This window comes from Amblyraja radiata, chromosome 10 (assembly GCF_010909765.2).
Source record: "Amblyraja radiata isolate CabotCenter1 chromosome 10, sAmbRad1.1.pri, whole genome shotgun sequence".
Lineage (NCBI taxonomy): Eukaryota > Metazoa > Chordata > Chondrichthyes > Rajiformes > Rajidae > Amblyraja > Amblyraja radiata.
Genome location: NC_045965.1, coordinates 69,195,725 through 69,208,094, shown reverse-complemented (window position 1 = coordinate 69,208,094; position 12,370 = coordinate 69,195,725). Strand labels below are relative to the sequence as shown.

At 37.8% G+C, this 12,370-nt stretch overlaps 1 protein-coding gene across 1 annotated transcript in view; it reads left to right on the top strand.

The window, feature by feature from the left end:
* The window catches only part of msh4 (mutS homolog 4), an 88,524-nt gene that overhangs the window by 73,307 nt on the left and 2,847 nt on the right, over positions 1-12,370 (top strand). The window contains exons 17-19 of the mRNA XM_033027855.1: positions 9,239-9,367; positions 9,815-9,989; positions 12,054-12,142. Coding sequence (XP_032883746.1) covers positions 9,239-9,367; positions 9,815-9,989; positions 12,054-12,142 — 393 coding nt within the window. The remainder of the gene's footprint in view (positions 1-9,238; positions 9,368-9,814; positions 9,990-12,053; positions 12,143-12,370) is intronic.

Sequence of the window (12,370 nt, the reverse complement as noted above, 5' to 3'; positions counted from 1 at the left end):
AAGCTTTCTTTACCACCCTATCTACATGAGATTCCACCTTAAGGGAACTACGCACAGTTATTCCTAGATCCCTCTGTTCAACTTCATTCCTCAATTCACAGCCATTTACCATGTACGTCCAATTTTGATTTGTCCTTCCAAGATGTATCACCTCACACTTAACAACATTAAACCCATCTGTCATCTTTCAGCCCACTCTTCCAAATGACCTAAATCTCTCTGTAGACTTTGAAAATCTACTTCATTATTCACAACACCGCCTATCTTAGTATCATCTACATACTTATTAATCCAATTTACCACACCAACATCCAGATTATTGATGTACATGACAAACAACAGTGGACCCAACACACATCCCTGAGGTACCCCTCTAGTCACTGACCTCCAACCTGACAAACAGCCATCCACCATTGGTACACAAAATTGCTGGGGAAACTCAGCGGGTGCAGCAGCATCTATGGAGCAAAGGAAATAGGCGACGTTTCGGGCCGAAACCCTTCTTCAGACCCTGAACACCAGCCACCATTACTCTCTGACATCTCCCATACAGCCACTTTTTAATCCATCTTGCTACTCCTTACTAAACCTTCTTAACCAACCTTACTTCCTTATTGAACCTTGTCAAAGGCCTTACTGAAGTTCATCTAGACAACATCCACCACTTTACCCTCATCAATTTCCCTAATAACCTTTTCAAAAAATTCAAGATTAGTCAAACATGACCTTCTAATCACAAATCCATGCTAATTCTTCCTAATCCTACCCTATTTATCCAAATTCTTATATATATTATCTTTAAGTATCCTTTCCATTAATTTGCCCACCACTGATGTCAAACAACGTTCTTGTTAAAACTCTACTCTTTTCTCACTTCTTTGTCCTCCTGTTCACTTACCTCAGGGCTATTATCTATTTGTACCTGCGGGACAGCCCTCATGTAATGATTGAAATGGTACCAGGTATATCAACCTTCTACCTGAACATCGGTCGGTGGTTTGGAAAGCTCATACATACACCTTGTCTTCAGGTTTAAAGGGTCCTTCCTCCTGGTCCACCTCCAACAGCTTTTACTTTACGTGTTCATAAATAGACTTGTATATCATAATTCATTGTTGCATATACTTCTTAAATTCTATCCCTAATTGTTCCAAACTCGGTCCCTTGTAAGGACCTCTCCATTGTGCCACCTACATAGGTCGGCCAATAAACATCTCATGTGGTGTTATGTGAGTTATTCGGTTAGTTTGCATGCAACATCTCTTCAGTGCCAATGGCAGGGCATCGATCCAATTCAACTTTGTAATTACACAAATCTTATTTATATTAACCTTCAATGTTCCATTTATTCTTTCCACCATGCCTGTGACTGCAGGTGTTACACACCCAAATCTGTGTTTTACTCTAAGGGCCTGTATCGCCAACTTGATTACTCCCTAAATGAAAACAATCCGTTGTCAAAGCTGATTTCTGTAGGTCTACCAAACCTCTTAATTACCTTATTCATCATAAACGACACTACAGTGTTCATACCTAAATCTATTCAAACTTACCCTAGATGTAACAACAGCTTATCCTCCAGATGCTGTTCTGGATGCTTCGTCTGCACTTTAATTTCCCTTCTTATGTGCTTGACATTTAATGACAGCTAGTGCCCCTGACTTCAATATTGCTCTTATCAGGTCTAACTTTACTGCTAACTTTTGGTCTCCGTTTTTCTCAAAGCCTTTCTATTTCCCTACTGCTCTAAACATATGACAAACTCCATAATCATATGCTTAGTCGGTATAACCTTCATCTTTCTCACTTTCCCTCATGTCACATGCTTCTCTTAAAGCCTTAATTTCTGCCAACTGAGCTAAGCAAGGTTACAGGCTTCTAATTTAATTACCTTAAAGTCTAATTCATCCTTATACACCATTTCAAACCCTACATACTTGCTATTATGATCCCTTTTAACAATAAACAATCACAAACAAAACCTTTTTGTCTCCATCATTCAAAAGTTCTAACTGTAAAACATTCTTTAGGCTTGTTTGTCCTTCTTCCTTCATTATCTTTCTTAATGACGTCGCAATTTCAACATATTTTCCAATCTAGTCTGAACTATATCCTGCCTTTCCCAAGGTCATCATCCTCTGTCCTACATTCTGAATTTTTTTAGACTTACAATGTCTCTCTCTCTTACATTGCTTCTCACTTGTGGAACAAACCAACAAATCATCCACATCCACATCATCAAATACTTTCTAAGGGTACACCTTCCAACTCTGCCTTTATCATCTGATTAAAACATGGGGCTAGTATTCAAAACCCTACCTCATCCTAGCCTTTCTTGACATCCTCCTTTAAATCCCTCCCTCTCTTGGGGACACCAGTCCTGTTAGGGCTTATATCCAGATTAATTTCACTCCATTTTTATTTTTTTTTAAATGTTTTTTATTTTTTCCTTTTTTTAAATTTATTTTATTTTATTAGAAGTTAATACAGTACAAAACAATACAGTGGTACCTCATTTTAGGTGCCAACTATGTCATAACGTAATACATTCTATGTACAACCTCTAGTTTTATGTTTTTGAAAAGGAAGTAAAAAACCCCAAAAAATAGAGAGAAGAAAAAGAGGAAAAAATAGATAGTAGAAAATAGAAAAACGTGAAGTGTGTATATAAGAAAAGAAAAAGTAGGAAGTAGAAATAGGAGAAAAAGACCTTTATAAAATAAATTTTCAAATCTTTGTTCGGAGATGTAAATCTATCCACGATGTGAGCTTAAATCAGTAATCTTTACGGTACCGCTGCATCACATGATTCCAAAAAGTCGATGAAACGGGACCAACTCCTTAAGAATTGGTCATATTTATCTATTAGGCGGAGTCTCATTTCTTAAAGGTGTGCTATGTCCATCATATTCCTAATCCACATTTTAATAGTTGGTATAGCTGTATTTTTCCAAAATTTATGTATCAATTTCTTTCCAATTATTAACCCATAATTAAAGAATACTTTTTGGTCTTTGTTTAAATTGATATCTTCTACTATTATTCCAAATATAACCCATTCCGTATTAGGTTCTATTCTTGACTTGAAGAGCTTTGTAAATATATCAAATATATCGCTCCAAAATTTATTCAACTTTGTACATCCTACAAATGAATGTGTTATATTGGCATTTTGAAACAAACATTTATCGCATCTGGGAGAGACGTTTGGGTAGAATTTATTCAACCTCGTTTTTTAATAATATAGTATGTAATAATTTAAATTGAATTAAATTATGTCTTGCATTAATGGAACAATTATGTGTGTTCATCAGATACTTTTCCCATCTATCTTTCGGGATCTTTATCATTAGTTCATGTTCCCAATCTTCTCTTAGTGCCTCTGTTGAGGGTAATTCTCTATTTAATATACTATTATAAAAATATGATATTAGTTTTTGTGAATCAGCCTTAATATTCATTGCTTCTTCTAAAGGGTCTAAAAATATAGTTTGAAATCTATGTATATATTTCTTCATAAAGTCACATATCTGTATATATTTAAAATATTGATTAACATTCAGTTTAAATTTTGATTTTAATTGTTGAAATGATAACAATTTGCCCAATTCATACATATCTCCTACTTTCCTAATCCCCAGTCTATCCCATTGTTTATATGTTTTGTCGATAAGAGATGGTTTGAATGCAGGATTGTTCAATATTGGGGTTAGTATAGGTTATTTCATTTCAAGGATAATTTTATTTGTTTCCAAATTCTTATTGTATTGTGAATAATTGGGTTCTTCTTATATATTATACTATTCAATTTTATCGGTGAGAACAAGATCGTTCCTATATCGTACGGGAAACACTCCTCTTTCTCCATTCTTATCCACTCCGACTGGTGAGTGGAACTATCCAACCAGTACATTATGTTCTTAATATGCACTGCCCAGTAGTAATACGTAAAGTTAGGTAATGATAAACCCCCAACTTCTTTAGGTTTACACAAATGCTTTCGTTGAATTCTGTGTGCTCTATAATCCCATATAAAATTAGTGAGATTAGAATCTAGTTTTTTGAAAAAATATTTTGGAATATATATTGGGATCGCTTGAAACAAATATATTAATTGTGGTAAGAAAGTCATTTTTATAGCGTTAATTCTACCTATCAATGAGAGCAGGAGCGTTTTCCAAAATTTAATCATAGCATTCAGTTTTTTTAATAGTGGCATAAAATTGGCGCTAAATAATGATTTGTGTCTTCTCGTAATTTGAATACCCAAATACTTGAATTTTTCTGTTGCAATTTTGAAAGGGAATTTTAATAAGTGTCTCGCATCCTGTGGTTTTAAAGACATAATTTCGCTTTTATTCCAATTTATTCTATATCCTGAAAAAGAACCAAATTCCTCAATTAGTGTTAATAAGGTGGGGATACTCGTTTGTGTATTAGTAATATATAAAAGAATATCATCAGCATATAATGAAATTTTATTCTTTGAGTCCTTAGTATAATAATATCCGTGAATATTCAGATGATTTCTAATCCTTTCAGCCAGCGGTTCTATCATAAGGGCAAATAGCATTTTGCCGTAGGTTTATCATAAAGTAGTTTAACCCATCTAATAAAAATCTCTCCCGTATTAAATTTTTGGAGTACCTTATATAAGTACTGCCATTCTACCTGATCAAATGCCTTCTCTGCATCCAGCGTAACGACTGAAATATCTTCAATGTCCTTTTTGTGAGAGTACATTATATTGAAAAGCCTTCTCAAGTTATTAAATGATTGTCTTTTGGGTATAAATCCCGTTTGATCCGGGTTTACCAATTTGTTTATATAATTATTCAGTCTTCTTGCTAGAATCTTTGCTAAGATTTTCTGATCCATATTTAGATTAAAAACTTTATTAATCCCCTTATTCATGGGAAATTCTGATGTCCTTGCAGCACACTAATAAAAATACAACATAGATTCAAAAAGAAGTTCAACACAAAAACATCCCCCCACAGTGATTCCCACTGTGGGGGAAGGCACAAAGTCCAGTCCCCATCCTCTTGTCCACCCAAAGTCGGGCCTATTGAGGCCTCCACAGTCGCCACCACGGCGCCCGATGTTCTCCACCGCCGCCACCGCGAATGTATGCCTTAAAGGTTTCCCATAATAACAACACAGAAATACCCGGCATCTCATTTATCTTGAAAAAAAAATTTTGTTTGTTCTTTTATATACTCATAACCCTGCGGGTTATTTAATATTTGTGCGTTGAATCTCCAAAAAGGTTTTATACCCGGCATTCCCTCGATTTTAAGTATAAAAGTCAGTGGTGAATGATCGGAAATAATACTATTATGGTATGATGGTTTAGTCGTATACGGGATTAATTTTGTATCCAATAAGAAATAGTCAATTCGTGAATAAGTTTTATGAGCCGATGAGTAAAACGAATATTCCCTTCCAATTGGGTTTGCTATTCTCCAAACATCAGTTATGTTATTATTTTTTATATATGTATTTAAAAATTCACAGGTCTTAGTTTTAAAAGACGCTTCCCTACCTTTATTGATTGATTTATTTAATTTCACTCCAGATAGGACATTTTGAGGAAACGCTCCCCCAAAGACATTTATTATTGGCATGTAATTCTCTGGCCCTGCTTGGTTCTGTCATAGGACTCACTTTGTGTCAGTTCATCACTTATTTCAGTCTTTTCAACCAGGTCCGTTGTTATTGACAACATTGTCTTTCTTTTTTCACGCTCTTTCTTTTTAAGCTCTTCCTGCTGGTTTGCAAGTCTTTCTCCTATCTTTGCGATATTTCTCGACCGCAGAGACCAACTGATCGCTGAATCGGGGGTGGGAAATAAATGACAATCCCATCACCTCCTCCAATCTAGGCTTGACTTTAAGAGGAATGACATCCACCACAGTAGTTCATAATATAATGTTCATTAACTGGTTGCCTTCTATTTCTTGTTCATTTTCAACTCTCCACCTTTTCAGCTGGTTTTCCAGATAGGCTGCAGGATTATTTGCCCCTCCCAGTGTATCTCCCCTTTATTCTTTAGGGTTCACCTTAAGTGGGTAACATTGTCTCAGGGCCTGCCATACCCTCTGCCTGACTGTGTCAAACAGCATGCCATTGCTTATTACATGGTTCGCATCATTTTATACCATCCATCTTCCGTAGTTCTGTCAGTTTAGTGGTTCCTATCACTTTCACCAACAGTGCCTTCAAATCTCCCATAGCCAATAATCGTCCCACGTTCTCCTCCTCCAAAGCCCATTTCCTCCCCCATCAGGGATATAGGGTGAGGTATTTTTTAGCCCTCTCAGTTTACGGGTGCCCCAAGGGATAATCTGTGTCTGTCCTGCTCTTTTCTTTTTTAAAGCAGTCTCATCAATTTATCCCTATGCTTCCCACTTTAATCCTTTCTGGTATGCCTTCTTTCTTATTCTAAACTCAATTTCTTGCTTCTCAAATATTCTAGCCTCCTTGCAAATTCATTCACCTTTCTTTTTAAATCTTCCACTGACTCCTGCTTTATTACTTTCACATCTGTCATTTCTTATTTCTGTTATCTCCTAACTGCCTCTCTCTCCTTTCTTTCTAAACTGCATAAGTGTATCTAATTCCTTTCCTTTCCGCTTTTCCCACTTTTCCAACTTATCTGTGGCCATATAATTCATAATTAACACTTTCATCTTGTCACACATTTACCTTAAAAGTTCCTTCCTTGGGTCACTTCCTCAAATCTCAGCAAATTTTTAAAATCTCAGCAATCAATACCCTTCTCCAACCAGAATGTTTACCATAGAAAAACAAACCATAAAAACTGGTCATGTTTCATCAATTAACTTATTTCCAATTATTTAAAGGAACATACACCTACCCACAGTGGACATTTTTGATTCTGCTGTGGGGGGACGTTTGTGTTCAACTCTATAATTTGTTGTGTTCCATTTTCTTTTATTTATTTATTTATTTATTTTTTAACCTTTTTCTCTGGTTATGGAAACTTATTATCTATTTTATGTAAAACACTTTGGTGTCAATGCGAGTTGACTCAAAACGTGCTATATCAATAAAACTTACTTACTTACTTACTTACCCTTACAATGTGGTCTACAAATACAATAAACAAAATAATTATCACATATATAAACTTCCTCATTCATTCAAAACCGTTTTTTACACACAAATCACATTCGTTCCATTCTTACTTCAAAGAAATTATTCAATTTTCTACACGTATTAAAATTTCAAAATTAACATTTATATAATTCTTATCTCCCTCCCAAGCCAAAGTAGGATGATCCAATCCTCCATCAGTCAGGTTCCCAAACGCTGTGATTGGACATTGATTCAGATCATGACCAGTCAGACTCACCGTCACTCAAATTCTAACCACACCCCACTAAATCACAACCAATCAAAATCCTAGTCACTCAACATCTGACCACACACCACTCCCATTAATTTATAGACAAAGGAAACACATTTATTTTCTGATCTCTCAGCTTAAAGAATGCTGAAAGCTTATCTCCACAAACAGTTAAGACACTCAGTCCTTAAACCATACACTATTATTATTGCTATTCTACTTTCTGCTATTCTAGAATATTCTATCACTGTGTACACCTTCTGCCACGCACCTACCCCAAATTCGTATTTTGCCTGGATGACCCCTGGTCATCCAAGGCGTTGTCCACACAATACCTGCCTTGCCCGTGCAAAACCCCTGACCTCTCAGGGTGGTAACCACGAAGTCTTCTTGGACTCCTTTTTAGAACAATTTAGTGCCAGATTCTTGGGTCGGAGAGACCTTCTAACTACCTAGGCACTTCTGTGTCCCCAAAGGCTTATCATGAACAACGGGTTATTAGTCCAAATGAAGCGGAAAACCGCATAGTTTTTAGGTGGCCACCTTTGTCCTGTTGTCCTTAAGAGCCACATTAGGGGCTGGGAAGGCCCTGGGCTACTTGTCTTTTAATTAATGGTCTCTTACCGACCCTGCTCCCAGCGCCAATTTGTCGTGGTTTACAAGACTCAAATTAAAGATAAGATGACACAGACACGGAGAATTCTTCAAGAAGACGAGAAGCCTTTAATTTGCACAAATCTGGGCCTGGAACATTCAGAGATAGTACAGCTTGGCCACTCTCCAAATGTTGTCTGATCCATAATTTCAAGCAGCGTTTTATTACAATTTCAGTTCTTATCTTTGGCTGCTTAGCATGCATGTTTTCACTAACTTTAACCTCTCACTGTCCTTGCCCTTTATCTCCAATCTCTGAGTTACCATGATGTTCTAAACTGAAGCAAAATAAACTAAGCAATGACATGTTTTTGGGCTTTGACTTCTGATCACATAAAAATAGCTGACATCTGCGAGCTTTACTAAATGTTTTAAGTATATTGGTAAAATTTAAGAAGTAACGTGTTTCTTCTATATACATTCTATATAACTTCTATATGGTCCTGGTCTTTTAACGTCTCTAGCTCTTCACCTCCCCCACCCCCCTAGCCCCAGTCTGAAGTAGGGTCCCGACCCGAAACGTCACCCATCCTTTTGCTCCAGAGATGTTGCCTGAGCTGCTGAGTTACTCCAGCACTCTGTGTCTGTCATTAAAAACACATCAGTCAGTCAGTCACTGTCACACCATGTGGGACGTGCTGTTTGTAATTAGCTGCCACATTTTCATATTTATAAGAGAGCGTGGATTTCAGAAATGTTATATTGACGACAGTCATTTCAGTTATCCTGAAGTGTAAATGATGTGGATATTTTTCATTTTAACCAAACAGAGCTTTTGCCGAGCTTTGAAATAATCTCATTATCTCCACCAAATTGAAGCCCACTCAATGCATTTGATTCCTTTGGAGCAGAACACCACATCTGAGTATCTGAGGAAATTGTAGTTAGTAGAGATTCCTGCTGAATGTGAATTAATCCAGAAAAAAGGGAATTGTAATAAGCACAAGGGAGAAAGGAACAGGTGGTTCTAATGATAAGGAGAGATGAAGAGTGATGGAAGGTTTGATAGAAGCATGAGCTGCGTTAACTGTGAACTACTTTGAAGCGAGAGTGGTCGTAGCCCTGTGATTGACTGAGGCTTGCTGTCAAACGTGGATCTGCATATTTATTTTACACAATTTAGGATTCTGTCAGGCAGCAAGTAAGATTATATTGTCTTTGCATTTGATGATTAATTAAAGAATCTTTGTTTATCTCCATCTCTCCCTGCAGATTACCTACATAATGCACAATGTTACTGATAAATCTTTGATTATCATCGATGAATTGGGTAGAGGAACCAGTACAGAGGAAGGAATTGGTGTTTGCCATGCAATTTGTGAATTCCTGCTCAGTTTCAAGGTGAAGTATTTGATCATTTTAATGTCTTAAATGAATAAACTAGGATTTTGGGATGAAAGAAATATTCATATTTTACACTGATGGTGATTAGATTTCTGATTCAAAATGGATATATACAGTAAGAGTGAGAGGGTGCGGAGGTATGGAATATCTGATGGGCGCTCTGGCACAGCTTCCACATATATGCCTTAAATCGCTTCCTCAAATCTGCTCTTCTTCAAATCAGTTGAATCGATAGTAAAGAAGGCAAACACAATGCTAGCATTTTATTCAGTCTGAAGAAAGGTCTCGACCCGAAATGTCGCCAATTTCCTTCGCTCCATAGATGCTACCTCCCGCTGAGTTTCTCCAGCATTTTTGTCCATCTCTTTACTAGTCTCTTTGTTTGGAAATATTTGTCTTGTGTTTGGTCATTTTCAACCAGCTGTTTGCTTTGTTTCCATTCAGGCATTCACGCTTTTTGCCACTCACTTCCTGGAGATCTGTCAGCTGGATGCTTTGTATCCCAACGTAGAAAACAACCATTTTGAGGTTCAGCACAACCGAAGCAACACTGGGAGCTACAATAAAATCATTTACACATACGTTCTCTCTAAAGGTTGCACCCAGGAGAAGAACTATGGTAAGTTATGTTTTGGATAGCAAGTATAAGGGACAGGAGAAAACCATTCATCTCTTCACACTGAGTTGGATGATCAGCCATGATAATATTGAATGGCGGTGCAAGCTCGAAGGGCCGAATGGCCTACTCCTGCACCTATTTTCTATGTATCTATGTATCTAACTGTGCCAGGACAAAGGCAACTTATAATCTTTGCAATGTGACAATCGTTGACATGCACGTCAAGCCCATCTTGCCCATTTAATATCCCTTCCCATCAAAAATATGGCAAAAATGCAAACCAAATAAAGGTTGTACAGAGTCATAGAGCGATAGTGTGGAAACAGGCCCTTCGGCCCAACTTGTCCAACATGTCCCAGCTGCACTAGTCCCACTGCCTGCATTTGACCCATAACCCTCCAAACCTGTCCTATCCATGTACCTGTCCGTTTCTTAAATGTTGGGATAGTCCCTGCCTCAGATACCTCCTCTGGCAGCTCGTTCCATACACCTGTGTGAAAAAGTTACCTCTCAGATTCCTATTAAATCTTTTCCCACTCACCTTAAACCTATGTCCTCTAGTGCTCAATTATCCTACTCTGGGCAAGAGACTCTGTGTATTTACCCGATCTATTCCTCTCATATACACTTATACACTTCTATGAGTTCACCCCTCATCCTCCTGCGCTCCAAGGAATAGAGTTCCAGCCTACACAACCCTCTCACTATAGCTCACATCCTCTAGTCCTGGCAACATCCTCGTACATCTTCTCTGTACCCTCTCCAGCTTTCCAGAGATTTGATGTAAATGTAGAAGAAATATGAACTGAGGGATTAGAATGGGGTAAAGGCAGAAGCTTTTCCATTGATGGTTAATGTGTTGAAAGTGATAGGCAAAAGATAAGAATGTGTGGTTTAATTAGAGAGTAATATTTAAAAAAAAATATATTCATTTTTCGGGTCTAAGTGTGACTTGTAAACCCAGCATTTATTGGTATAGCTTTATTATTGTTATGTATACTGAGATACAGTGTGAAACCCTATTTGGACCATTTATGGATCATTCCTAATTGCCCTTGTTGGTGCTGGTGCTGGTGCTGCAGTCCTTGATGAAGGTGTTCGCTCAGTTGGGGAGTTCCAGGATTTAGACGCAGTAATGACATGGGGATTGGATGATCTATTCCTCGTATATGTTGCAAAACATACTTGGCTAATGAAGTATGATTATAATTATGATGTGTAATGTAGAGAGAAACCAGTAGGTGAGAATGTTCCCCTACTCTTATTGCCCTTGACCTTCTCGGTAGTTGAAATTGGAGGTTTGGTGGGAGTTGTGGGAGTAGCTTGAGTGAGTAACTGCAGTGCATTTTATAGTTGGTACTCTGCAGCCACTGTGTGCTGTCGTGGAAGGAACAAATATATGTGGTGTTGATGAGGTGGCAATCAAATGGGCTGTATTGGCCTGGATGCTTTTGAACTTGCAGAGAGTTGTTGGAGCTATACTCATGCAGGCAAATGAAGAGCATTTCTTCAGTGGTTCAGTAATACTTTACATGTTACATGTGGCTAGATAAAGTGAAACTCAGTAAAATATTAATATACATAAGTGCAACCATAACTAAGTACAAGAGTGTTAAAGATTGTAGTGTAAGAATAACACCCAGGCAGATTCACCATGTTTCTGCAGCCATTTTGTATCCTTCAGATTTCGAAGCTCTTAAACATATAGACGTCATCTTGACCTTCGTTCTATCTAAATATCACACTCCTTATGCCTTTGGAGAATTTTTGGCATGTCAGGAGACAGCAGTGGTGTACAGAGAGATCTTGGAGTCCAAGTCTGTAGCTCCCTGAAAGCGACAACACGTAGACAGTCTGGTTATGGCATGCTTGCATTCATCGGTTGGGGCGTTGAGTATAAGGGTCAGCTATTGATGGCATTATCGTAGTTCTATTAATTCATTGTCCCATGGGCCTTATGTGACATAGGGTGGTGGAGTCCACATAAGGCCCATTGGTGGAGTGTGTTTGGCTGCTGTGTGAAACCTCAGTGACATCATGTCTTTTTGATATCTTTTACACAAGGTTTAAAAGCTGCTGAGGTTTCCTCACTTCCCCCATCAATAGTCCTTGATGCTAAGGATATTGCATCCCACATCACCAAACAAATATGGGTAAGTACCTAAAACCCAGCTTACAGACCAGCGTTTGTTGCTTGGTGGAGGGTGTTGCAGCAGCAAAACGACACGTAGCAATCCCTGCAATACCATCAGTCTTGTCAAAGAAGGTTTTAGGGTTACCCAGACTGGTTGTAAGGGTTACTGGTTGTTTGTGTGCCTGAAAGTTTAAAGTCCATTTCTTCATTGCCAACCACCCTCTCTCTCTCTACCCTCGCCCTTGTT